The sequence below is a fragment of the Pogona vitticeps genome, chromosome 5 (assembly GCF_051106095.1).
Source record: "Pogona vitticeps strain Pit_001003342236 chromosome 5, PviZW2.1, whole genome shotgun sequence".
NCBI classification, from domain to species: domain Eukaryota; kingdom Metazoa; phylum Chordata; class Lepidosauria; order Squamata; family Agamidae; genus Pogona; species Pogona vitticeps.
The window spans coordinates 159,529,995-159,557,952 of record NC_135787.1 but is presented as its reverse complement, the minus strand read 5'-3'; the positions used below and the strand labels follow the sequence as shown (position 1 = coordinate 159,557,952).

Below are 27,958 nucleotides of genomic sequence, written 5' to 3'. Positions count from 1 at the left end.
AATGGCATGGCTGGGGGAAACTTTAAACTGATTCTGCGAAATCTTCGTTCAACGATGCGATGCTGACCAGGACTGAGCAGATTCCCATTGGGTCGGTGCTGAATTTGAACAGGCAGAGAAACACTGGATAGATTAAACATCGCGGTAAGTATATTCTTCCTAAAACACTTTACTTTTAAGTCGGGACCCAGTTTCCACGTCAATAACCCGAGGACGGCAGCCAGCCTATATCCGTGTGAACGCAACCTTGCTTGCACAGAGGGACGTAAACAGAAGTCTAAATATACTGCGTTGCTCTTTTCGTTATTTATTTTGGTTTTACAGTATTTATAATGCTTGCACAGACTAACACGGCTACCTCGTCTACAACTAAATAGAGACGTCGCCCTGCGTTCATGCGAGATGACAAGGGAAGTGAAAGACAGCGCCTTCCCGGAGGTTTAGCGCCCCTTCATCGGTTCCTGACAGTCTCCCGCGCTCCTGTTCGCGCTCCTCCCCCGTCCCGCCCCCTTACTTTTCTGCCGCCCGCGCCTCCCCCCCACACTTCTTTTTCCCCCGCGTTTTTGTTGCCATTTCCCGTAGCCCCGCCCACAGTCTTGCTAGCTTAACAGCAGAGCTTTTCCATTGGCTGGTGGAGACACCTCCTGCATTGTGATTGGTACTCTGAGATACATCGTTAGGTTAGTGCTAGGGCAGGAATGGGCGGGAAGGCAGACGCAGGTGGCGGGGAGGGGGCGGTGTAGTTTTGCCAGCTACCTTGATGCAAGGGGAGATGGAGGAATAGGAGGCAATACCCGGTAAATCACGCCTGCCTGAGACATATCCCGCAGAGAGGCCTTCAGCCTCTTGGCCCTTTACCCAAGCCCAAGGCTGTACTGAGGAAGAGGGGTGTGCAGGAAACGAGGGGATATAAAGTAGGGGAGGAGTCGGCACACTTGAGGAAGGTATATTTAAGTACTAATTGTGTGCCCTCCAGTCAATTCCAGCTTATGGTGACCTTTTTTAGGGTTTTCTAGGTAGAGAGTACTCAGAAGTGGTTTACCCTTCCCTCCTTCTGGGGGCATCCTTAGACTGTGCAACTTGCCCCCCAAGGCCAGGCGAGCTGGCTCTTTTGGGATGCACAGTGGGAATTGAACTCCTAACCTAGTCCACCAAGCTGTCAAGTCAGGCAAGTATATACAAGCCTAGGAAAAGGCAGTGAGGTCCAACAGAGTTGAGGAAGTCTACAAAGAAGAAGTTGAAAGTGTAACATTTGAATAGAGACTGATAGATATTTCCAGAAACTGCAGGGTGGAAATAGGTAGATATCCTAAGAAACAGCAGGCTTCAACTTTTTCTTTTCTAGGAAGTGAGAGAAATTCGCTTCCGCTCCCTTGTTAGATAATGGCAAAATAGGCTTTGGAAAATGGTAAACATTTGGTAATTTGGTTTCACTATGCAATTATTTGTAGAAGAACTTGCCGTATACTAAATTGGACTATATTAGCTTGTCTACCTCACTACGGTCAACACTTGAACTTGCACTGTCGCTTCAAGGGTTCAGACTGGAATTGTTCCTAGTCCTATCTAGAGATAACTTTGGTCCTTTTAAACACAAAATGAGCTCCAAAAGCATAGGCCCCTTCCTTAAAAATTTAGAAAGTCCTGTTTCTAAATCTTTGCTGAAACTAAGGTTCGTTCCAGTGATTTCCATTTCAGTAGAATCCTCTCTAAAGTAATGTGTCCCACTGCAGTGTAATTCTGTGTTGTCAGGTGGATTCAGTCTTAACGTGACCCTTTTCAGGGTTTCCTAGGTACATATATATTACTCAGAAGCAGTTTACCAATCCATTCTTCAGGGCTGAACTCTGGGACTGTAGCTTGCCTGTGATCACACAGGCACAATGTGGAATCAAACCCATGACCCCTGGCTCCTCAGTCAAGTGCAATAGAATCTCTATTAAATGGGATAAATATTCGCCGATTCACTTGCCCGCTGCTTGAAAATACTAAATAACCCTCCATACGTATTTTTACAGATTTCCAGAGTGTATTTACCAGAATGAGCCACTAGAAGGTGGCAGAGACCACACAATGAATATCATTTGCTACTGCTGCATTTTTCAGCATCCAGGGGGGCGGGGGAGGGCTTGAAACTGAACCCCCACGGATACCATGGTCCTATTGTATCCCTAATGGAACTACCCTGTTCCCCCCAAAATAAGACCTAACCTGAAAATAAGCCCAAGTATGATTTTTCAGGATGCTCGTAATATAAGCCTTACTCCAAAAATAAGCCTCAGTTAAGTGAAACCCCACCCTCCACCGCTGTGCAGCAACCAGAATAAGCTGGCATGACTATTTGAATAAATGTAGTACATGAAAAAAAAAAACATCCCCGGAAAATAAGCCCTGATGTGTTTATTGGAACAATAATTACAATAAGAACCTTATCTTATTTTGGGGAAACACAGTATCTAGGCAGCACATATTAGAATATATACTGTATATTACTAAAAATATGGGGAGAGGAAATTTGCTCTATCATCTAAGAATTAGCTGTCATCATGCCGCTCTGAGTAGGGGGAAGAGAACTTCATTGCCTTGGGTGCTTGTACTGTATTCTCATTCTGAAATGGCACCTGTGTACTTTTGCCCCATTGGCATTTATTTCTAAAACTTAACAGGTTTTCTACATAAATTTCAGCAGTCTTTCAACTCATTTCCAGAACAGGGAGAAGTCTCCGTTGTTGTGTTCTGCCTAGTTGAACAGAAAATCTAATGATGATTTGCCTTTTTTGCTACCTATCACAAGGCATTAAAGGCATCTCTTGTCTTTCACTTGATTCCCAGGAACTGAGTAATGCTAAAAATAGGGAGTATGGTAAAGTATGGGGGTCCTTAATCACTGTGGTCAGAAATAACAGTTCTGAACTAGGTCTGTAGAAGGTTCTAAGGCTAATTCTTGTATAATGTTTTTCAGGAGCATTGAAGCAGTATAAAACTGTAAGGGTGAGCCGTGAGCCTATGTCTTCCATTGTTTTGGCCTAGGATCAATTTTAGGAATTCAGTACAATGTGGCATTTCTTTATTAAGCTATAGTTCTTTATTGACATATATCATGAGTTCCCTGCTGACATGCCTCCTGTATTTGCATTAGCAAAGCGTGCTGCTTCTATACTGCCCCATAGTGCTTCAAGCATTCTCTGGGCGGATTGCAAGTTAATTATGCAGGCTACACATTGCCCCCCTCCCCCATGCATTGGGTACTCATTTTACCGACCTCAAAAGGACAGAAGGCTGAGTCAACCTTGAGCGGGCTACCTGGAATTGAACCCCAGGTCATGACCACAGTTTTGGCTGCAGTATAGCCGTTTAACCACTGCACCACGAGGCTTGTTAGGAAAATAAAAAAAGTCACACTCTAATCCTAAGTATGTTTACCTGGAATAAAGGAAGCCCCACTAGATCTAACCAGACTTCCACTCCCTGTAGACATGCAAGATTGTGACCCAAGGACGTAGAACTGATTTATCTTATTCTAGAGGATGCAGGATTAGGACATTTGTGTGAGTGCCTGGGGCTTACAGGTAATAGGGGTACTATTTAGGCAAATATGTGCTTAAACTAAATATGTTTCAGACAGTAGTAGAGGTGCATGTGAGTGATGCTTGTAAATGTAAAAACACTCACACACCCTAACAACTGTAGGAAACATAAAAGGAAAATGCTTTGTTCTGAACATGCTGTTTCTTAATTTTTTATAAGTAAGCTTGCATCTCTTTGAGCCTCCACCTGTTTCTTAAAATGACACAATCCAGACCCAAGTTTACCACATTTTTGTGCTAGAAAAAGCATTACTTGCTTAATTTCTATGAGCCAGAGTTCAATTAGCTTGCAGTTGCCACAACTCAGAAACTGCCAGGCTTGTGCCTTGCAGGGGGATGAGCACATCTACAGCTTGTCTTAACACACACACACACACAGAGGGAATCCTCTTGGTTACAAACAAAATATGCACAGCAAAATCTGTGCCAAGAAGCTCACAAGATGAGGCTGCTTATACTTTTAAATTTGCTTTATTTTTAACACCATGTTAAGGTTCACAACCTAAAATGCCCACTCTGTTACTGAACATGTCACTTAGGACTATAATTATTTTATCATTTCAACAAATTATTACTGATTATCTTCCAAAGCCGCCTTTAGCAATGCCACATTGCACAGACAAATATGCCCACAGATGTGAGGCAGAGAACATTAGGAACAAACTTCTTTAACCTTCCCATAATAAAGATGCCTAATAGGGTCTCTAGTACCACACAATCTCATACGTACACAGTTATCTTGTGTCTGAGACACAGGGTGCATAGAAATCTCTGGGCCATCTTTTCTTCAACATAGGCACCAGCCCTGCTAGACTGTTCCATCATTTGTCTCCCTGCTGCCATTAACAATAGATTCTTCTTTCCCGTTCTTGAGGGATCTAACCACAGGCACATTCACAGTATACAATTAAAGATGCAGCAATCTCCAGGAGAGAGATACGTCTTGCACACCAAGCAGATAAACTGGGAGTGCACTAGAACAAATGTTAGTATAAGTCATCTTTAGCTTTTAGCACTGAGAAACATACACTGTGAACAAAACAAAACCCAACATTGGGCATATGCACACACAGTCTGGATCAGGTTAAGCTGTTTATCCTCTGCTTCATGGGGAGAGTTGAGCATACTTATCTGTCTGTCGCTGAAATAAGTTGACACAGCTTGGCTAATTTCCATTGTTTTTCCACCTTTTTTAAAAGCCAGCACATGTGTTTCCTATCCCATGAATACCAGTGATGAAACCCTAAACAAGTCAAGTTTACAATAACTTTAAGACTCACTGATAGTGAGCATTGATAAAGTATGGAGCAATGTGTTTCATGTTGCTTTGGGAGATACCTGTATTTTGTTGTACTGACCACTGTCTTACTATTCCAATAATGGGATGACATTGTCTTACAGCTTTTGATGGAGACGTCTGGAGACTGCAACACCCCATATGTTAGAGTGACTTCAAGGAACCGTAAACCACTGCAGAATCCCAAGCCACAAGCGGGGAAAAAACGCTTGTCTCAGGCACGCCACAGAGCTACTCTGGCTGGACTCTTCAGCAACCTACAAGAAGTTGTATATTCTCAGCAAGATAGTTCTGCATCAAAGGTATAGGTGGAAAAATTGAAATTGCATATATGACAGATTAAATGCTAAGTATTTACTTTAAGTTCTTCAGAATCTTAAGTTCTGCTCAGGCTACTTTATACTGTATAGTTGAAATATCACTGAAAGTTTATTATTTCTATCAGTAAAAACGTTTCTTTCAGAACAAGACAGCAGGAAACTTTGCATATCATATTTTTGGATATCTGGCTTATGGCTTATTCTAGTTTTCCCCGCTGAAGACTATAAATATCTTCATGATGTTACTATTTTGGATGCATATCGGGACAACCTTTGTATATTCTTTTGGAGGGCAGCTTTTTCAAGTGATATATATCCTTCTAGCTGTGATACCGTATATCCTTTTAGCCGCTCATGGAAGCACCAAACTAGCTTGAGATGGTTTTCAGGAGAACTTCTCTAGCAGTATACTAGAGTTTAGATACTTTCTAAAGCAGTATAGGATTAATGTAAGCTAGGGCAACTTTGCTGGTCCCTGGTGCTCCATCTTCCCCGCCAAGATTTGGGCTTAGAAGACCAAGGAAAAAATGTGAATGCTTGAAGATAAATTGTAAGCAAGCCATCTGTGGCAATGCGCAGTTTCTTTGCTCATCATAGAGCATGTCTGTTAAGGCACCTGCTGACTTAATACAGCTTGTCCCAACATGCCTTCACCAAAGGGTATCTTGATCGCTGAATACTAAACCACCTTAAATCTCTGGTGTTGATATGCAGTCTATACCACCTCTACACAGTGTTCACACACCACATTTTATTCACAACAGCCCATGAACCTCTCAAGCTGGCATGGGCTTATTTGGATAACCCGTGCTCAGTTCATGAAGGCATTTTCAGTTTGTGACTTCCATACAACGGGCTAAACATTTCTCCCTCTCCACGGCTCCTGATGCCACACGATGAAAAAGCTCCATTCATGATGACTCATGTGACAGGGAACTTAAGCCACTGTACTATCACATGACAGTTATAAACATCATGTGATAATGGACAAGCACATGAATCCATTCTTTTTTTTGTTACTATTCAAATTATTTAAGTGATGGAAAGAATGAATGAAGTAATCTGTTAACCAGTATGATGAATGTATTCTCTCTCTCTTTTTTTTTCACTGCGAAAAAGCAAGTAATCTACTTCGGCTACTCATTGTACTCTGATGCATCTGAAGTCTCTAGGTGGATATTTACCCAGCAATAAAAGTTTGATCAGGGAATGTAATGCATATTAAAATGTTGATCTGCTCAAGTCATGAAATAGAATGGCTCTATTTTCTGTTTTCTTGTTTAGTGTCAGGTTTTATATAAGACTAAGAATTATATTCTGGAACTGGAACAAACTTTGGAAAACTTGCTGAAGATGAAAGGTACTGTATGTAAATGCTTGGCCAAATTTATTGCCCCTTGTTTCTTTAAATTTGCCTTAAAATGTCCACGTTATTATGGAATCACACCAGGCTGAACTAGATTAGGATAGAATTAGGCCCTATTTCAGTAAACTATTTCTCCCCAATCTGTGTGTGCATTGCTGGTGTTATATATTCACCACCTTTTCCTTGGCTGCATCTACTGCCACCTGCATGCTTGCTGACATGACCAAATAAGAGGTAAGTACAATAGTCCATACCGATTGCTATAGTTCTTACCCCTTATTGTATTCCACTCAGACATTACTTTCACAAATCACCGATGAGGTAGTGAACACATGTCTCTGTTTTGCCACTTTAGGTTGCAGGTGGGATTTGGACACGTACATAACTTGTAACAGTTGCTTTTTGGATTACACCACTCACTGTCCCCTGATCAGGCCTTGCTATTGGGGAGATTTTGTATGTAAATGTCCAAAACATTTTCATTGTCTGCATTTGCGTGACAAATGTTTGTTTGGGCAATCAAATTTCTTGCCCACTAATAACGTTTCCATTAAGGAAAGGATTTGCATTTCAACCCAACTTCCAAGGCTGATTTTGTCTCATTTTCTCTTAAATACCTCCAGCATTGGAACACCCACCACCTCCTCAGGTAAATGGTCCCATTGTCCACATGGAATCATGGATAGGAAGGAAATGGTATCTCAAATGGTACAGAAGGATTTTTAGAAAGTAGGAATTGAAGGAAGAGGATTTGGATTCTGCTTCAGGCAGCAAAATGTCTCTTAATCCGGTACTGCTACCTTGTGTGACATCTTGGGCCACCTTTTTATACTATATCATTCAAAGAGTTCCATGCTGTCACTTTATTGTATTAGGTGCAGGGGATATTTTAGCTGTGGACTAGGGAGAGCTTGATTCAAAACCTAAGTCAACTATGATGTGTAAGAGTTGGTCCTTGCCTGCATCACTTTCCCATCATGCTTAATGTGGCTTCTTATTGTTTAGTCGCTAAGTTTATTTATTTTATTTATTTATTTTTTGGACTTATATACCGCCCCATAGCGCTACAAGCACTCTCCGGGCGGTTTACAATTTTTTAATTATACAGGCTACACATTGCCCCCCCCCCAGCAAGCTGGGTACTCATTTTACCGACCTCGGAAGGATGGAAGGCTGAGTCAACCTTGAGCGGGCTACCTGGGATTTGAACCCCAGGTCGTGAGCACAGTTTTAGCTGCAGTACAGCGTTTTAACCACTGCGCCACAAGGCTCTTCCAACTCTTCGTGACCTCATGGACCAGAGCACGCCAGGCCCTCCTGTCTTCCACTGCCTTCTGGAGTTTGGTCAGATTCATGTTGGTAGCTTCAGTGACACCGTCCATCCATCTCTTCCTCTGTCACCCCTTTTCCTCCTGCCTTCACACTTTGCCAACATCAGAGTCTTTTCCAGGGAGTCTTCTCTTCTTCATGTGGCTGCCTTTTACTAATTTAGACTATTTTCACATCCAGCCCAAGGTTGTTTACTCTGGCTAGTAGTGGCTCCTCAGGGTTTCAGGTGGAGGTTTTCACATTATCTGGTACCTAGTTCTTCCAAATGGACATGCAAAACAGAGAATCTTCTGCAAATACTAACCAGGCCTCACTCTTCTATCCCTGTGCTATGGCAAAGGTAGCAAAATACTAATGGAATTTCATTTGCCTGCTGAGATTTGACTTTGGGTATTGTGTCAAGGAGCTGGCTGGATAGTTCAGTGGTTTAGATATCTAGCCATAGGGTGTTGTCTCAGATCCCTGCTGTGCCTCCTACAAATAGAATCAGCCTTTGTGGCCTTGGGCAGATTACACAGTGCCAAGGCTCCCCCAGAAAAAAAAGGGACAGTAAACCACTTATGAGTATTGTCTACCTAGAAAATCCTGAAAAAGTTTGCCATGTCAGAGTTGACTTGACAACATATGGTTATTTTTATTATTATGCCAGGAATTGAGTTCAAACACCAAATTGTCATTGGCTAGTGAAATAAAAAGGGCAACTGGCTCTGGTACCTGTCATAGGAACATAGGGATTTTTCTTATTTTGAGTCAGACTGTTGGTCTCTATTGTCAACTCTGACAGGCAGCAATGGCTCTCCAGAGTTTAAGGTGGGATTGTTTCTTCACCCAACCTGGAGATCTCGCATGTTCTTTATCGGTCACCCATCCAAATACTAACCAGATCTGACCCTGCTTAGCTTCTGAAATTAGGCAAATTGGTTTGTATTCAGAGTGGTGTTAGGATCAGAATGAACCACAATTGGCCAGGTGATTTTTGTGCGTAAGTGATCCTTGTCAAGGCATAGATCTCTGAGTTGCTACCTTAAAGCTGCAGTTGTATTGTGTATTTAATTTTAACAGGTTTGCTATGTAATCATATTGTGCTATATGTATATTGGTTTTTGTTGGTGTAAGTTAGCAGAGTTTTTGTTTCAGCCCAGGCAGTCCAATTGAATGACACAGACATAGACAGCTTCTTCTGACACCAGGTGTATTTACAGTATATACAGAAGTTCAGTGGTACAAACCAGCAGCATGACATTCATTAGAAAAGATCCGGCATCTTCTCCACATGTCCCCACAGTTATACACATGCACATCCTATCAGTGTGGACATTGCATCATCCCAGACTGCATGATTCAGCATTTTGCACACCTGTCAAGTATGGCTGCTGATTATCATGGGCCTTGTTCTGCCTCAGTGTGGAAATTATCCTTGACAGTTTCTATATTGTAAGGTGTATTGTGATTATATTGTTAGCTGCTTTGAACATACAGTACTGGGCAAAATCCTGTTGAGTATTATTGCAACTCAGATGAGACACAGGAAACATTTAATTTACATCAATTAGAATCTCCCTATTAACCACCCACCCACCCATTTTATGTTTTGAGTCTCCCTCAGGCTCCTTTCTGCCCTGGGAAGCCTTTGAGAACTTTAGATTGGGAGGAAACCTCTACAAGTCAAAAATCACTGTGGGAACAGTGCTACCAGGATTGGGATCACAGCCATTGATCCACTGGCAATTTATGCCTTTTAAAGGCTCCCTCTCCTGTCCTGATGTTCCCAAAACATTCCCCAGGGCAAAAGGAAGTCCAAGGGAGCCTTCGAACCTAAAATTTGGGGAGAGGAAGTTTTTGTTTAGTGTAAATTAAACATTTCCAGCACCCAATCTGAGTTGGGCCAGGCCAAAGTTACACAACAAGATTTTGGCCCCTATCTGATAATACTTGTAGGGTGATAATCATAATGAAAACAACAGCAACCCTGTGGTCATAAGATTTGAAATTATTTAGCCACATTGCTTTCTTGTGTTGGGCCTGATCCTGAGCAAACCTTATAATATGCCAGTTTGTGATGACCGTTCTTTCTGCTGGCAACAGACGTTTTGAATCTGGAAGATGGCAGTCCCTCAAGCTTGGAGGAAGTAAAAGAGGAATATGTCAAGATGTACTTTAGCAATTGCAGGTAAGATGCTGAAAATCTAGATGTACCCTGTTTCCACGAAAATAAGACCTAATCTGAAAATAAGCCCTAGTATGATTTTTCAGGTTGCTCGTAATATAAGATCTACTCCAAAAATAAGCCCCATTTAAGTGAAACTCTGCCCTCCACCATTGTGCAGCAACCAGAAGATGACATGACTGTGTTTGAATAAATGTATTTATTTTATTTATTTATTTATTGCATTTATATGCCGCCCATCTAGACATAGTCTACTCTGGGCAGCTCACAACTTAGAAGATAAAAACGATTTAAAATATACAGTTTTACATTAAAAACAAAATAATATAAAATGTAATATAAATGTAGATTGTTGCACCTGAAAAAAATAAAACATCCCCTGAAAATAAGCCCTAAGGTGTTTTTAGAGCAAAAATTAATATAAGACCCTGTCTTATTTTTGGGGAAACATGGTAGTTAAGATCATTGCCTTTAAGCATCTCAACGCACTGTGAAAACTTGAACAGCATGAGTTACTCCTGCCTTTTAAGGTGTGTACAGACATTTACATCAGGGTGTAGCACTGACAGCAAGAGGAATAGTGACTGTATAGCACAGTGGTCTGTCCTGATGCTATAATGCATGGGGGTTTGGAGGGAAATTAATTAATTTACTATTTTAATGTTCAGAGGTGGATGTAATTTATGGTAGTGGCATGTGCTGTGTGCACAGATTGTGCTAACATATCGTTATACAGCTTTGATCTCCATCCAGAAATTTTTTTGAGGATGTCCTTCCTGCAAAGCAAATCATTTAAGCACATAGAATCATAGAAAAGTGAGGTTGGAAGGAGCCTACAAGGCCATCAAGTCCAACCCCCTGCTCAATGCAAGAATACATTATTAAGTCTCATCCTAAACTCCATTTACATATCTTTCTGGCAATATAGTCCTGTCTCACAACTTGTAAAGAGAACTGCTCAGAAAGGATCAGTCTCAAACCATAGGGTAGGGTGGGGTGGGGGCAACTTTAGTGGATCCAGAGGATCCAGATTTGTTTCCCCTGGGTCCTATACTTCGCCTCTGTGACACTGCAATTCAATGGCAAAGCACAAAAACCCTTTAAATGAAACATATTCTGCTTATCGAATAGAGTTTAAAGCACTGAATTAGGGAGAGGCTTGTGGGTGGCATGAAAAAAAGGAGTCTGGAGAGTCGCATACAGCCTACATGTCCCAGGTTGCCAAACTCCTCCATACGTTTCCAACAAGTGAGGAAGCTATGATTTCTCTTTTTGACTTCCAGCATAGCACCCCCTTCAAATGCTATGATTCAGAGTGACACCACTGTATGCTCTGTGATTCAAGAGCATGAGAAGAACTCAATAGAAGAGGATGTAAATCTAAAAATTACACAGTCACCGACTATCTCCTCTCCTGATCTTATGGAGTTTGAACGGTATGTGAAGCAGCAGGTTTCATTTGCCCTGTTGAAGTAATCCATCAGGAAAAGTGATATAGGATGGAATTGTTTCTATATGTCAGCACCATACACAAGAGAGAAAACTGTGATTCTAATAGATGCAAATTGAGAGAAATGTAATAAGTACAACTTCTTTTTTCAGTATGCTTCAATAAGGGGAGAAACTGTGCCATGTATAAGTTGTTCACACCATACTGCTACTGAAAGAACAAAAGAACATGTAGTGGTCAGGTGGCAGAGCTTTACCGGTGGCTTTGTAGACCAGACTCCTAGCTTTCCTCCATCTCTGACATGAGAGGTTATGGCACTGGTATGTATAATACGGAAGAGATACAGGAAAGCAGGTCTATTCATTGCAGAACTTCACATCTTTTACAGAAATGCAGAAATTGTGGATTTGTTTCTGCCAGTAGCATTCACCTGTTCTTGTCAATGGAGCTTCCACTGTTTCCACACAGTGGAATAGAAAAATAGCTGCATATAAGCTGGGATAAATATTTGGTAATATAAATGACAAACCAATACCTGGCTTGATGCACTCTTCAGACTGATCTTCCACTTTTGCTGCTTTAAAGTACAGTACTATGTATGCCCTTCACATAGCATAAATATATTATTGCCCAACCTGTTTTTGTAACATCTGAAGATCTCAGAAAGTGTACTTATCTTTTTGTGCCCTTATAGTTGGCTCAATAAAAATATTCCTGTAATACAGATTTTGGATCTTTTTCTCCTTATGTTTAGAACAGCTATTTGGGATTTTTGTGTAAAAATAATATGCAGTAGCAATCAAGCATGGCCAGCAGATGGCACAAAGTTGCTTCCCTCTTACAGTTCCTTGTGACATACATACAGTAATTTATGATTTCTCAAGAGCTGGCAAAAGCTTTAGCCATGAAAATGATTAGCTGTACAAAACCTATTTAACTCCTTTCTGTTTTCTGCTCCCTCCCTTCCCGCCTTTATTGATACTCCTCATGCAGGCTTGACCTGGTATTTCACAGGTGCAGATTATTTACGGGTTCTAGCATGTAGGTTCATGAGACATGTGCTCTTAAATCCTTCCATGTTTAGTTCCTTAATTAAAAATAACATGCCTCTTTAGTACTATATCATGTCTTATGACTATATTATTGCACTACCCAACAAGTTGATTCCTTTTTTTTTCAGGTTAGAGTTTAAGGAGACTGTCTGCAGGCAGGTGGCAGGCATAAGGGGCCACAGAACGGGACAAAATGTTCACATAGCTGAAAACTGAGCCATTGTGTACACAACTATCGTGCCAAATAATGTATGCAGTAAAATCATGAGAAGTATAGGGCAGGATGATGAGTGAAAGGTGCACATAAAGGAAGTGATTCTCTAGCTTGGTATTGTGTTGTATTAAGAGAATAGCCTATAGCTAAGAGACATAGCCTGTTGTTTGCTTGAGGATTATTCCAGGCTCATTTCTTGGCATATCCAGTTTAAAAAGGATTGGGTAGAAGGTGATAGGAAAGACTTCTGCTGGATACCCTGGGAAATATATTGTGCCCATCAGAGCAAGGAACGGGGCCTTACTGGACCAATCGTTTGAGCTGGCAGAAGGCTGCTTCCTTGACAATGCATTCACCCTGTAGTTATTGTGTAAGCAAAGCATGGAAGGGCTACCTGATGGCTCTGTGCACTATCAGGGGCCATCCAAACCACATCCTGAGAGCTGTCTCCCTTTCCTGTCTCATTCTAGATACTTGTATTTTTACAAAGAGACGGTAGACCTGCTGGTAGATAAAGGGGTTGTGAGCCCTGAAGAGGTTATGCTGCCTGTGGTCTCCATGGCTGTTTCCCACTTGTGGCAGGGTCTCCCTGAAGAAAGGCGGGACAGCGCCCTGCAGTACTGCTGTAGTCAGAGAAATAATTTCCTCTCTGAGTTCAGGAGAGCATCCCAAGAACTTGCCTGGACTTCTGAGGGCAGTGTGAGAGACAGCGTGACCAATAGTCAGGAAGCCAGCGGTTCAGTATTATCCACATCCGAGGAGGTGAGAATTAGCCTCTTTTAGGATTACTGCTCCATGCTTTTTCTACATTTTTTTTTTAAATACTAAATTCCTTCTCTCTGAAAGGCAAAGGATGTAGTGGCCTTTTCTTAAACCATCAAGAAGAATTATGATGATTCCTAACATAAGGGAAGATCCTGGGAATAATTAATGATTCAGAAAATGGCAAGCATGTATTATAGGAAAAGCTATAAACCAAGGGAACTCTCCATTGGTGCTAAAGTGACCTTCTTCAGACCCATAAATATAGGATTTTAGCCTGTCTGAGGATATGTAAGACAGTGTCTAAAATTAAAAAAATAAAAAAGAATTTGGCAGGTGGAACCATGGCTTACATTACAGAAACACGCAAGGGAAAGGGAAAACAGCATCAAGTAATGTGTTCTTAGGAAAAAAATGCTCCCGTCAAGTCATGGACACCTATATGGTAATATCACCCATATATTTACCCTGTTTAAGCAGGCAGACAAATAGCAGTCTGAACTCCACTCTCCCACTCTGTCCAGCTTTCCTTCATCAGCCTTTTCCTTTGACCCATACTTTCTCAGCTGCTTCAGGTATGTTGACTGTAGCATGGATTGTTTATGCACTTCTGTATGGAAGAGAGAGGAATGGGTATATGGAAAATTTCCCCATAAAATAGCATTTATCTACCTACTTCCTTTTTATACATGTTATGGTGGCAGTCTGGTAAAGTCTTGCCCACACAGAAGCAGTTTTCAGCAGCATTCACACATTGGTCATTATGTTTGATTTGGCCGTCAGGCCATCTGCTTTCTCCACCAATTTCTCTTCATTTTCTCCCCCCCCCCCCCATCTGTTCTGTCATCTTCCAGTGAGTCCTTCAAGTCCAGTCCTTGCTGATATCCCTACAGCCTCTTCCTTTCTCTAGTCCCTCCATGGTCTCCTCGTTTGAATCACATTTTTCATGCCATGGTTCACATCCTGTTGCTTATCATAGTAAGTCACAACCATTGAATCAGTGGAATTTACAAAACAGTCAGTTTGCCAAATCTCCACCGATTCAATAGACAATGTACTATACTACGCCACATTATTTCACACTAAGCCTTTGTTGTCTAGGCCATTTATTTTGTCTGCTTTAGGGATACCACACACCTCTGTTTCAAAAAATGTACAAAAACACACCTTTCTAAGGTAACTGTTGCTTAGCAAGTTGTTGCCTTAATATAACATAACTAGGTCTAGATGTTGGCAAAAGAGATGTAGCAGCAATGACTGCTGTTTTGTTGCTTGATTCAACTGACTGGACAGTTTTAGGACATTTTTAGGACGTTCAGGAACTGAGAAGAGTGGTTAGTAAACCACAGAGGAATGAAATCCAGCCTAATGCCTTCACTAGTCGGTGAGCATGCTGACCGTGCTACTCCGTGCTTGGCTTGTAACTGAGACATTTGTGAAGTATGCAAAGGAGCCATTCCAGGCAAAGAAAAATACTTTGCACAATACAGAAAGAGAGACACACGTAGGAAATCCTATTCTCCCTCCCCCTCCTTGCGGTTTTACTCCTGCTCATTCTTATCACTATATGGAGTAAAGAAAGAAGATGAGAAAAGTTTAGTTCAACCCTCAGCTTGCTTGGACTTCTGTAGCAAGATCTTGTTTGTTGCTTGATGCATCAATTATATGCACTGAAGATTCTCAGGCTAAAAATATGAGCCGCATGTGACAGAAACTTGGCTTAAACCAAGTGTCATGATTGCACATACAGCTGAATTGTACTTAAGATCCACGTGGTGGAGTTGAGGAGCATCCAGTATGGTCACCAACAAAAAATATTGTGAATAACTGCTCTAGATTCAAAGTTTACAGGAAACTGAAAGTTCCCAGCGAAACTGCTCAGCTTCTGTCTCACCTTTTAAAAAAATTGAGCATGGTAATCTCTCATAAAATAAGGAAGTTGCAATTACATGTCTTCCAGACTACTAGTATCTGTCTTGTCTCAATCAAATAGAAACTACACCTTTTTTAACAAAAGCGGTGGGTGTCACCAAAAGGTTTCATATATAATCATTATTTACACTGGCCAGTTTCGCCTTGTTATGTCTAGATGCATTCCCTTCCTTCCCCATTGTGAGTGGTGTAATATTCAGTGAAACGCAATTATCAAAAGCTGGTTGATAGCTGGCATACAAAATGCGTTCTCTTTTAGATTCTCTTTGAAGATGCATTTGATGTGGCAACTAGCTTCCTTGACAGAAACGAAACTCAAGAAATGTCCAGTCAAAGGTAATTGCCTCAGTCACATGGCCATTGTTTCCTAAGGCCTGCGTACAGATTAGAGGAGAGAATGAGAGAGAGCCATATAGTGCTAGGGACTGAAGCATTCATTGATTATGATAGTTCAATATGTTCATTAGCAGAAGACTCTCTAATCAAGTGAAGATAACATGCTGTGACAAACAGACATCTTTACTGCTAGTGGAAGTATCCCTTCTAAAAATGTGATAAGCGCATTATCTAGTTTGCTACACTTTTAGATGAGGTAGTCCCTGAAATGGTGTCTGTTTGACATAACACATGAGTTTCCTCGACTGTCTGTCTTGTTGTGTTTCATTTTGTGATTGGTTACCAGAAGGTGAATATGGCCTTCATCTGCAAATCTGATTGCCAACACTGTATCTCTGAGATAGTTACACTGTCTGAGAGAAGACAAGTAAATTGAAGGAACTACACATTCTACTTAACCTCTAGTATGACCCTAAGAAACTGTCAGGTGCTGAACTGTAAATCTTCAGCACAGCTTCCATTAATTTAATTGTGGCTGCAAAGGAGAATTGTGCTCCATGGTTTCTATGTGTCTGTGTTTTAAATGGAACAGAATGTGTGGTTCTATGTTTGAAAAATTTAAAAATGGTTCTTGTGGGAAAAAAATGAAGTTTAATTAAATTGCAGATGAATTGCTGGTGAATAAAGGAATAAATGTTCTGGGTATGGCAGGAATAGGAGGAGCGAAGTGGTACCTTAACAATGATATCAGATAAATTGTTGTAACCATGGGCTGGATCCAGAGAATTGGGAATGAAAGCCACATTGCACATGGCAGTTACAGCGGGTTCGAGAAGTATCATATTTTGTGAGGTACAAATTATAGCATATAGAAATAGTACATCAAAGGGAAAAAATGCAAGCTCCTTGCAACAGCCTGAAGTGAGAGGATATGAAACTACATGTGATGCACAAGATTTTAATATTTGGTAGCAGTCTGTCTTTGCTTCACATGCATGACTTGTTACCAAGTAGGCTATTGAAATAAGGCCCTTTGGGCTTTGTAGTAGCCTTAAATTTCTTGCCAGTTTGACGTCATTCTTTTTCCATCTCAACAGATTAGCTGTTGTTACTACAGTAGTTACCTCAACCAGCTAACATACTTGTTTTTTGACAAATATGAATTGGTATATATACAAGCACTTTGTTTTGCCAACAATGATTGTACAGTGGCATGGACTGTGGACTTCTTTGAATGCCATGAGAGCAGAAACAAAGATCTTCTCTTAGGTTCACCTTGTCATATCCATCCAACTGAGAGGAGGAGAGAGATTGCAACCCTTGATTCAAGCCAGGATGCCTACTCAGTTTTATTGAATAGCTCTAGAGCAGTGGTTCCCAGTCTTGGGTCCACATGTGTTCTTGGACTATGAGTCCCAGAAATCCTGACCAGCAGAGGTAATGGTGAAGGCTTCTGGGAGTTTTAGTCCACGGACATCTTGGAACTCAAGGTTGTGAACCACTGCTCTATATCGCCCTCAGTGTGGCCTGTGGCCACAAGATTAATTCTACCTACAAAAAGAAACAAAAAGTACAGTAGTTTGTAAAATAAGGGAAAGGACTCACATTCCCTTCACCAAAATTGGTAAGGAGAGTTTAGTATAGTTTCATCTTCTGTTTGTAGCTCAGCTTTCACAGGATGTGTTTCAGAAAGCCAAGAGGATAACCATCAACTCTACCTGCAGATCACCAACTTCTTGAAAAGCCTGTTTTTTGGTAGCATGCAGCCGCCACAGGTAGGAGTTTGGAATGCATGTGTTTTACGGAAATCAGTCTTCCTTTTACAGAGTTTCTAGTGATATGTTAGGACCACTTAGTGTGTTGATGAAGGTAGGGGAGCTTTATCACAGGTCGTTCCAGCACCACGTAGAAAAGACATGTAGATACTGCCTGAATAGGATTAATGTTTACCACTGGGAAGATTCCATCCTGAAGTTGTTTTTAGAGCCTTGTTGGATATATTTCAGAGCTATAGTATGTAGCAGAATGCAATAGTAAGTTTCAACCCACATTTGTCTATTTCTGTCAGATATCCTGTTAACTGTAACATGAAGTTATCCCTAAATGTTTCAGGGTACCAAGGGCATGTGTGGCCTGGGTTCTTCTTGTGGGAATATGTTCTCATATGAACCCTACAAAATTTATCACTGATCTGAGGTGTAGTCAGCTAACGTCATTTTATACAAATTGCAAACTCATTTTCCAGGTATGAATCTTTCAGTAGAAAAAAACAACACTACCTTTCAGTGCCATCTTTTTCAGCAGACACTCAGAAAATCAAAATCAAAATGGCACCATCTGTGTGAAATAGGTATCGGAGGCAGGCTGGGGGGGGGGGGCTGAATTATTCGCAGAAATGTTTAAAAATATAGAGGGGGAAAAAGAGGGAATTCCTCCTCACCTACAAAGAGCACAATGATGACTGAGTAACCACACAGAATAGTGAATTTGCTTATTTAAAGAGAAAAACAGAGGTCTGTGGGAAAGCGAGGGGATTGGAATCCCCATACTGTTTTCATACAATAATGCAAACCTCCCACTGCAATGTGGACTGAATGGAAGTGTCTCTTCAATACAGAAAGAAAGTGTGAGGCCCTGACACAGTTTGGAACCTAGAGTGAGAGATGCATTGCTTCCTCTACCTGCTGTGGTCCCAATCCAGAGTGGGACTCAAGTGATTGACATTTATTTATTGATAATAGCATTTATACACCATCCATCTAGTGGCAAGCCACTATTCTGGGCTGTTCACAACAAGTAAAAGAACTCCCAGCCACCCAGCCCCAACCAAAAGCAAACATATAATTCACTTTTTAGATGACAATAGACTTTGATTCCTTTCTCCACTTTTTTCAAAAACTGGATAGTCTGTTAAGTTTATACAAGACAAACATTGTGAATGTCAGTCTGTTTGCTCGAGAACTTTAGCATGTGCAGGATGGCAGCCATAGTTCAGTGTATTTCAAGTGTACATATTTTTTTAGACTCAACCTGACTAATAAGATTGTAAAGTACTTCAGTGCCACACCCATTTATAAAAAGGTGGTTAACCAGAGCTAGCACCTGTTATGTGTTATCTATTATAATATACAAGTGCATTGTTTTTCACCTCTAGATAACTGTAATTGCTATCAGAAAATCAACCCTGTTGTCTACCTTCCCGCGGGGATTGTGTAGGCAGGTTTCAAAGAGGAGTGGAACAGGATGTAACTGGCCAATCTAGCCCTAGTAGGTGGAATCCATTTCAATGGTAGATATTTTTCCTGTGCTCCTTAGTTGCGGGACCAAACATCCTATTTTCCTGTGGACGTGTTTCTTCAATACAGAAAGAGCTTGGAGAAGTTACTTTTTTGTAATACAACTCTTGCAATGACCCAATCAGCATGAACATTTCAAAATTGTGCTGTAGATTGGTAAGAGTGTGATAGCTTCCAGTGGCTTACAGCTAGAAATCTGTTCTCTGTATTTTTTTAATTCACATCTGTGAAAATAGTTGGAATGACGACTATTAGTTTCTTGACCAGAACATCCCAATCTACTTGCATTTTGCTTTGTTCCTAAAACTTCTAGAGGGGAAATCATCCAACTCAGGAGGCACTCAGTTTGCCACTCACAGTCAGATCCTGTTTATGGAAATAACTTATTTACTGTATTTTGATGGCGTTTGGGGCCATTATGACTGCAGTGTGCATAAAATAAGTGCAACACAAATGAGAAGAGGAGTTCTGAAGTTGGCAATGCATTCTGAAAGAATGCCCAGTATCTACTAACAGTTTGTGTTAGGCTCTACCCGCAGCCATAGACTTCTGTGATCTAGCAGTACATTTTGAATGCTTGCCCACTAGCTTAAATAACAAAGACAGCTCTGTGGACATACAGAAGTGTACATGCTAGGCTTACAGTTGAAGCAAGAGGGCTCAAATTGGCATTTTGGAGCGTCCAGAAAGAGGAAAAAGCTGGGCACTTTTCACCATTCACGTATAATGAATAGGGATCCCTCTGTACATTAGTTTTTCCTATGCACATTAAAATGGGCCACTACGGAAGTTGTAAGACTAAAAAAACAAAAAGAGACAATAAATCGACTCACCAGTTTGTCTCATATTGTTTGGAAAGGCACAAGCTGTGTAGAATATTTTTTAAAAAAAATTACTTTGAAAAATAACAAAAAACTGTACTTTAAACAATACATAATAACAACAACATAAAACAAATTCATAGTGTAGCCCACAACCCTCAGGATTCCCACCCCACCCCAATTTTTAATTAACAACTTATTTTATTTTAAATTCTGTACCCTGTATCTTTCCAGAAATATAATGACTCCTGTGTCAGGAATTTAACCCTTATGTTTACTTTCCAAATTTCATTAAAACAACTTTCTTTTAATATTCCTTTTTAAAGTTTCAATTCACTGGTTAATTTATCATTAATAGCCAAATTCCCCACTTCATTTACTAATCCTCCATATTAAACTGGTCATTATTCTTCCGATTTCTTGCAAATATCAGTTTTCCTGCTGTTAATATTACTTAATTACATCCCCTCTTTTAATTGAATTGAATGTTTCTAGACATATTTAACAAAGCTAATATTGGACTTCTTTGTATATCAGTCCCCAGGATTTCCTTAGTCTCATTAAAGACGGTTCACCATTCTTTCTGTCTCTGTTCACATGTCCACCACATATGTTTCCCTTTCTTTCTTACATCTCCAACATACAAGTGATACCTCTTTATTCATTATACAGTATTCATTTTTGTTGGGGTGTTAAGTAGTATCTCCATATTGTAACAATTTTCCTTTACCCTACTAGACATATTTTTATTAGTCTGTCTCCCCATATCTTCTTCCAGATTTCCTCACTAATTTCTCTGTTTAGATCTCCTTCAAGCTGTGCACCATCCTTGTTCTCTTTGAAAATGGTGTCTAGCAGTATCTTATCTACATTTTTCCATGTAAAAGTAGTCTCCTGCTTCTACAGTGGGGTCTCTACTTAAGAACTTAATCCGTATTGGAAGGTGGTTCTCAAGTGGAAAAGTTCTTATGTAGAATCTGCATTTCCCATAGGAATGCATTGAAAACCATTTAATCCGTATCTGCTCTTTTCCGTCCATAGAAACTAAAGGGAAGCTGCTATTCCGCCTTCTACCACTAGAGGGGGAAATTTTTCTCTTTTTTTCCCCCTTAGGTCAGGGAACAATGTTAAAAGCACTTCTGACGAAGCTAATTTTGAAGCAATGGACTGAAAACCAATTAATCTGTTCTGGCTGTTTTTTTGTTATGTAGAGGTGCGTTTGTACATTGAAGCATTAGTTCCCATAGGAACTAATCCAAAGCTGGTTAATACGTACTCTACCACTAGGGGGAGAATTTTTTTTAACCTAAGATGACCTAAGGTTAAAAAAAGAGCAAGAAAGGTTTTTTTCCTGTTCTTATCTTGGATTTTTGTTCTCAAGTAGAAGCAAAATTTAGCAAACGGAGCTGTTCTTAAGTGGAATTGTTCTTAAGTAGGGACGTTCTTAAGTAGAGACCCCACTGTACTGCAAGAATGAAGATTTGTCTTATATCCATCGTTTCTCAAGCCATGGGATGGATTATGTAAGACCCGCTTAAAGATGCACTAGTTAAACTATGAGACTGATTAATCTGCAGGTTGATGACTGAGATTATAAAGCCTAGTCCGACTCACCCATCAGAGTAAAACAAAGATTCTTCAGCTTTTAGTTGGGCATGAATAACAGGTTTCCAGTTGACAGCTATTGGGGTGGACAATAAAGAAGTAGTTGAACTTGTTTACAGATTTAAAAAAAAAATCCCAGCAGCAGTTTCTTTTAAGATAATCACAGCATTATATACCTCAGCAATGTACAGGCATAAATGGTACAGCCTAGGATGGTTTTGGTTTCAGCCGCAGCTTTGGCTTTGCTAATAATATCCTGCCCATTAAACACTTCACCTCAGCCTGGTTTCTAAGGAAAATGTGTAGATATAAACTTTTCATGACTAGGTATATGTGTGAAAATGTTATACTACATCTGTGAGCAACATAAGGGAGGAACAATGGTACCGAAACCAATAATCACCTCAGAAACAGAGAGCCCAGTTTTTTTACAGCGCTGAAAAACTACAATTATGGAAGATATAATAGCTGTGACTCAAGAAGGGAGACCTACACATAGAATCCATTTAGGGCCACTGGTTGTTATGTACAGCTATAGCAAGCTCAGCTAGCTGGATAGCTCAGTGGGTTAGAGACCTTGCTGCAGAGCCAGAGGTTGGGAGTTCAATTCCCCGCTGGGCCTCTTGTGAGGACAGCCACCCTGTTTGGTTTGGGGCAAGGTGCAGAGTCCCAACGTGCCTCCAGAAGAAGGGAATGATAACCACTTCTGAGTATTCTCTAGAAAACCCTAGAAAGGATCGCCATAAGCCAGACTTGATGACACACAATTATTATTATAGCAGGCTAGAAAACCTTTTTCTTTCCAGAGTTTTGGAACTTCAGCTCCCTGCCAGCACAACCAATATTAAAGGGTTATGTGATTTGTAGTACAAAACATCTGAGGGACAAAAAAAGTAGTTGTTTTAATCTGTTTTTGTGTGTTGACCAAAATTAAAGGAAAAACTCAAATGACCAAAATACTGTGGCACCTTAAAAACTGACATACTTTGTTGGTCTTTGAGATCTTTAGTGCCAGTATATTTTGACCTCTTCCGTGCTTCCCCCACACACACACACCTTTAATTTTGCCAGCATGAGATCCAAAAGGTTCCCATTAGAGATGGAGGTATTTGAATACGGATACCCCCACACAGCTGAATGTAACGCGAGTCCTGCCAGACTATCCACTCATGCATCCACTGCTGCCACTGGTTCTGCTCTCCCTTCCATTCGCTCTGGAGCTCGCGGTTGGCTATCCGTTCGTCAGCCTGGCAGGGACACTTGTCTTCCCTCCTTCTGCCAGGAATGGCTAGCTGACCACGAGCTCCAGAGTGATTGGAAGGGAAAACGAGCCACCGCCGGCAACAGACATGTGAGTGGCCCCCCCCCTCGTTACGTCTAGTTCTAGTTCCCATTATTGAGCTAGAGCATGGTGTAGCATAGAGTGAATTTATGGAAGCTGATATGATAACCACTAACACAAAGGTATTTAAAAAGAATGATATACATTAATGAATGACTATCTAAGATTCCTCTGTTAAACGTTGGGGGCTTTTTGCCAGTATTTAAGTGACTAGGGTTTGATATGAATTGCTCAATTAAACAGATGTTTGCTTTAATCCCATAAGGCAGTTCTAAACTTCTTAACTTTTCAGATGGACTAAATATGAAAATGTTGTTTCTCGTAATTTTTCCCCTCCAGATCCCGGTATTGTGATAGGAAACATTGGGATCTAGAAAAAAGATAGGGATATCAAGGGGACTAAGGGAAGCAACTTTGTCTGGAGAAAGAATCTATAAAACAAGGGTCATTTATATTTCATTGCTGGAAAAAGGAAATTCCTTAAAGGCTTATTGTGTGTGATAGTCTCTGCAGAAGATTCCAATCTGGGCAGATTGCACGCCTGCAACCCTACTTAGACAGAAAGTCACTGATAACACTGGTTCACTTGTTGGTAATTTCAAAGATAGACCATTGAGATCCTGTCTACATGGGGCTGCCCTTGAAGGTGATATGGAGTTTCAGGAGATGCGCAACCTGGCCAGGTAGGTCTCGGGGACTTCAAGATACAATCCTATTTCTCTGGTACTGGCTTGCGTGCACTAGCTGCCTGTATATGTCTGTCTCAATTCAAGGTACTAATGTTGACATATTAAGCCCTGAATTGTTTGGGACATTGTTACCTGTTGAAGCACCTCTCCCTTTAAAAAGCATCTTCTCAGTGGTGACCACCTCTCTGTGGAACATTTTACCTGTGGAGGTGTGCCAAGGCCCTACCCTCCTAATATTTAGAAAGCATATAAAAACTTTGCTTTTCAAAGACACATTTAAAGACATCCTCCCTTTGTAATTGTTTTTTACATTTTATTCTTATATGTTAATTTTTTTTGTCTGTGGCTGCCCTCTTGTGCTCTCAGTGATTTGTTCTTTTTATATTATGGTGAAGTTGGGGATGATGGCTGTTCTCTTTTATGTTTTATAGGCTCATTGGAAACCACCCAGAGTAGTACTAGATGGTGCAGTATAGAAAACAAACAAAACATTTTCTCATCTCTGTAATTTAAAAATTAGATTGTTTGGTTGTTGTTGTTGTTATCTTCAGGTCACAAGCCCATTCTTCCTTTGTAAATCTGGTTTCTCAGACAGGAAGGACTGCCTTCCTCCACATAGTTTGGCTCTAAGCTAAGAAATACGATTGTAATTCCTTCGATCCAGGATGAAAAATAGGTTGCTTCTTAGTTGTTGTGGAACTGGAACTCCTGTCAGACTTGACCGACATAGCTAATGGGTTGGGAATGATGCAAAATGAGATTTGTCACACTGGGTGGGCCACAACTTCCTCAGCACTGCTCTAGAGATTTTCCAAGAGATGAATCTTTAGCAGAAACTGGCCATACATTTTAAAAAAATTTCTTCATACTAGTGAAATCTGGACAAGGCCAATCCAAGACCTGAAGTGAAGGACCAGATTTATTTATTTTCTTTTACAATTATATTCTGCCTTTCAATAAGCTCCGGCCAGTAAACATCACTCTCCTCCCCCTGTTTTATTTATTGACTTAAAATATTTTTGCCCTGCCTTTTTCCTAAAAAAAGGGACCCAGTGTGGCTTATCCTCAGAAACCTCCTGTGAGGTATGAGTTTTACGGCTGAGTGTGAGTGGGAATTTGAATTCAGGCTTCCTGATTTGTAATCCAGCCATTAAATCACTCTTGCTCTCAGTTATAATGGACTATAATTACAGTGTTCTGTCAGATTCCTGAAGCTTTGTTGATCCCGATTGACAGTTATATTCTGTTTCAATTGACAGTTACAGGCTGCTGGCTATCAGACAGTATTTTGCCCTGCGACAGGCTAGCATAGGGGGTTGAGGGTGAGCCATCGTGTACACAGATTTAGCTCCAGAGATGACTGCCTCAATCTAATGATACAAGCTTAGCTCAGTTGTTCCTGGAATCATCAGGACATCAATAAAGGAGAGGCTAGCTCTACCCACCTCTTTGGTTGCTTTGCAAGTGAAAAGAAGATTTTACCTTTGAGCAAGAATCCAAGTGTTCCGGGTTTTCTTACTCAAGCGTATAGCCTACATGGGATCAGGATCTCCTGGAGACTAAGCACGGTTGGCATGAGCGAAACAAGGAGAAGGGCAGAGCTGGCTTCTCCCCTGCAAGTGTGTTGTTGAGTCTGGATTTCGGAACAACTGACTGAGGCTGTAGACACCCCTGAATCTATATATTGCGGTTATTCAAAAATACTAAAGCAAAGTGGCATATTAGGTAGATTAGCAGAGATTTTGATTTATAGTGACCAGGCGTAGCATTGTTTTATTGTATATGTACAGAATTTCCAACTCACCCTCCCCATTGGCCCAACCTGCATTTGGTGATTGGGGGGGGGGATGATATAAATGTTGGCTGCTTTAAATGAAATAAGCAGCTAAGCAAATAGATACAGTAAATGCTTCATCGCACAGGTGCTGAGTCATATTAACTGGCCTTCAGATGTCAGCATTCTAAAGAGGTTGTTAAGATTTTTAACTGATAACATGGCACAGAACCAGGATTGAGAGGATTCAAGGCTTCTGATCAAAAGGCACAGAAATCACTGCGTTCCAGGCAGTGAGCCATAGGCAGGCTTAAAAGGTGACTGCTTATGCAGACAGATTTCTTTTAGCTGTTTGGTTCTGTGTGGGTTTTTTTGTTGTGGTTTTGCCACATTGGTTTCTACTATTGAAGAGAGGAGCTGCTTTCGGAACTAAATATTAACTATTTTGTAGTGGAAATGCTGGAACAAAAAAGAGAAAGAAGAAATACAGTCCTTGCTCAATTACACATGTCATTTCTTTACATCCCCCCCATTAGACAGGGCATAGGACTGGAGGCAGTGGAAGATAGGAGGGCCTGGTGTGTTCTGGTCCATGGGGTCACAAAGAGTCGGACACGACTAAATGACAACGACGACGAGGACTGTGTTAGAGAAGAGCACGTATTAAGATGGCAAAGTGAAATCTCTGTCTCTGCGTCCCCCTGTAGACTTTAACCATTGTTGTCCTTAAACTCATTAAGTATCATGGATTATGCACAGTTGTAGTGAACCATGGCCAAAGACTTAGGAGATATACAGTATTTTAGTGTGGAATTTATCCCTATTAGACTACCTTGAAAATGTTTTCCCTTGTCTTACACATGATACTGGGCAAGGGTTTTTGACACCTTGATTTCAATGTGGTAGGGCTGCTTGGGTTGAGATAGATAACATTCTGTGTCCAGCCTATGAGCCATCTCCTAGTATGGAAACAATATGGTGGGATAACATTCATTTATTTGTTTAGCCTCTGCCAGGATGTCCCCATGTGTTTTTAATGTGAAAAAAATGAAAGTCACTTAGCTTCAACTCTGGCAGCACATGAAAAAGGGACCAGGGGTTTGTTCATTAACCTGTTTTGCAAAATCAGTCTATCTTAATGGAGGTACGATTCTGCCCCCCCTCCCCCTTTGTGTCCTTTAGGAAGAAGTATTCCAGTTAGATTATGAGACCGTGATGCTGAGATGCACAGAGACATTTGATGATGAAGATTTGTAAATTAAAATATTTCATTAAGTGGAAAAACTGTAATTGTTGCTTAATGGTATTTGTTTCTCCCACCTTTCCCAGCACCATCAGCAGAGGGGAGAGGAGATACTGCACCAATTCCTACTGCATGCATCATGTTTAAAATAGTTTTGTTAATGTTGACTTCAAAGTTTTTAATCAGTTAAATTATTTGTATTTTTACATGCATTACAACTTGATATTTATAAAGTTTTTAAAATGTACACCTGCTGTTTGATGCTGATTATGGTAAAACAACACATTATGAAGAAATATTCCTAGTTCTGCTTGTATTGTGCTGTAATTGTAGTGTTTCATAATTTCTATTACCATCAAGAGCCAAAAGTAGATGTGATACAGCAGATTCAATTTTGTAAACCCAGACCTCCTCCATAACATATTTCACAGTCGGGGGGGGGGGGACGACAACCATGTGTACGACGGACTGTTTTGCATTTCATGAAACAAAAAAAGATAATACTGTAATAATCTTAGAATTAGATTTGGTGAGCCACCTCCTCTGTAAGTAATTGTGAGTTGTAACTAGAGTAGGTCCATTTGACTCAATGGGCCTTATTAGGATTTTTATTATGTTTTGAGAAACTCACTTCAAATAATCTTTGCCTGACTACATTATTTTACTTTAAATCCTGACATACATAATTGAAAGCCTGTGAATAATGTTGAGATTGGTGCTTTGTAGGTAGGTCCAGACTAAAAGATAGCAAAACCCATCAACCTGTTACTAATGCCATTGGTTTTTTTCCTTTTTCTTTTTCTCTTTTCAAGCCCGGGCATTTCTCACCTGGATAAACTCTAGAATATTTTCCTTAACAAGGTTTACATTCATGTGTGGATGGGTAGTTTAGATCACTGTTGTCTAACTCATATGTGTTAGAGAGCCAAACTCCTTAACCAGAAGTTAAGGAGGCTAATGAAAGTGTGAGGTTTGGGAGGGGACAGTGTCACAATGACTAGGTTCTGAAAATACCAAAGCCTGTTCAGTCCCAGTGTGCTGCCTTTAAACATTGCCTAAAACCAGTTCCCCATTGCAACCACTGCAACCTGTTCCCATACTTAGTAGAAGTCTACTTTCTGCTATCTGAGCTCCTTTTCCCCTATTTTACCTTCCAAAACCTCTCCTTCCCAATCATGCCAGCCCAAACATGTGTCATCCAAGACTTCTCCCATCAGTGGCCACAGCCTGCGGTGCACCATCCATGCACACGTTCTTCTATGGCTGCAAATAGTGACTGGCTGCACATTCTGCATTCTCTCTGTTGCACTGCACCCATTGCATTCACCTGTTACTTGTTGATCCGCTCACAGTTGGTTTTAAAAGGAAAGTTCACT

The 27,958-nt window shown here is 40.6% G+C and overlaps 1 protein-coding gene across 7 annotated transcripts; it reads left to right on the top strand.

Annotated features, from left to right (window-relative positions):
• Position 1: 1 nt before the first annotated feature.
• Positions 2–26,829, top strand: STRA8 (stimulated by retinoic acid 8). 7 transcript variants are annotated; one of them, XR_012087315.2, is made up of 10 exons: positions 726–797; positions 4,989–5,186; positions 6,489–6,564; positions 9,985–10,069; positions 11,350–11,502; positions 13,253–13,544; positions 15,736–15,812; positions 17,476–17,587; positions 23,481–23,559; positions 26,669–26,829. XR_012087315.2 is itself a non-coding variant. In XM_020811718.3 (9 exons), the coding sequence occupies exons 2-9, from the start codon at positions 4,995–4,997 to the stop codon at positions 26,594–26,596; spliced, it is 1,062 nt and encodes a 353-aa protein (XP_020667377.3). In that variant the 5' UTR covers positions 2–144; positions 4,989–4,994; the 3' UTR covers positions 26,597–26,829. The 7 variants fall into 7 exon arrangements, 5 of the variants coding, with proteins under 5 accessions (XP_020667377.3, XP_072856318.2, XP_020667376.3 ...); XR_012087314.2 differs by having other exon boundaries at positions 26,522–26,829; XM_020811718.3 differs by lacking the exons at positions 726–797; positions 23,481–23,559 and adding an exon at positions 2–144 and having other exon boundaries at positions 26,522–26,829.
• Positions 26,830–27,958: the final 1,129 nt, after the last annotated feature.

Excerpts from the sequence above, each read along its gene's own strand:
- STRA8 (XM_020811718.3), top strand. The coding sequence starts at position 4,995 with ATGGAGACGTCTGGAGACTGCAACACCCCATATGTTAGAGTGACTTCA. Across the intron at positions 11,503-13,252 it reads GATCTTATGGAGTTTGAACG|ATACTTGTATTTTTACAAAG; the intron begins GTATGTGAAGCA and ends GTCTCATTCTAG. Across the intron at positions 15,813-17,475 it reads CAAGAAATGTCCAGTCAAAG|CTCAGCTTTCACAGGATGTG; the intron begins GTAATTGCCTCA and ends TTCTGTTTGTAG.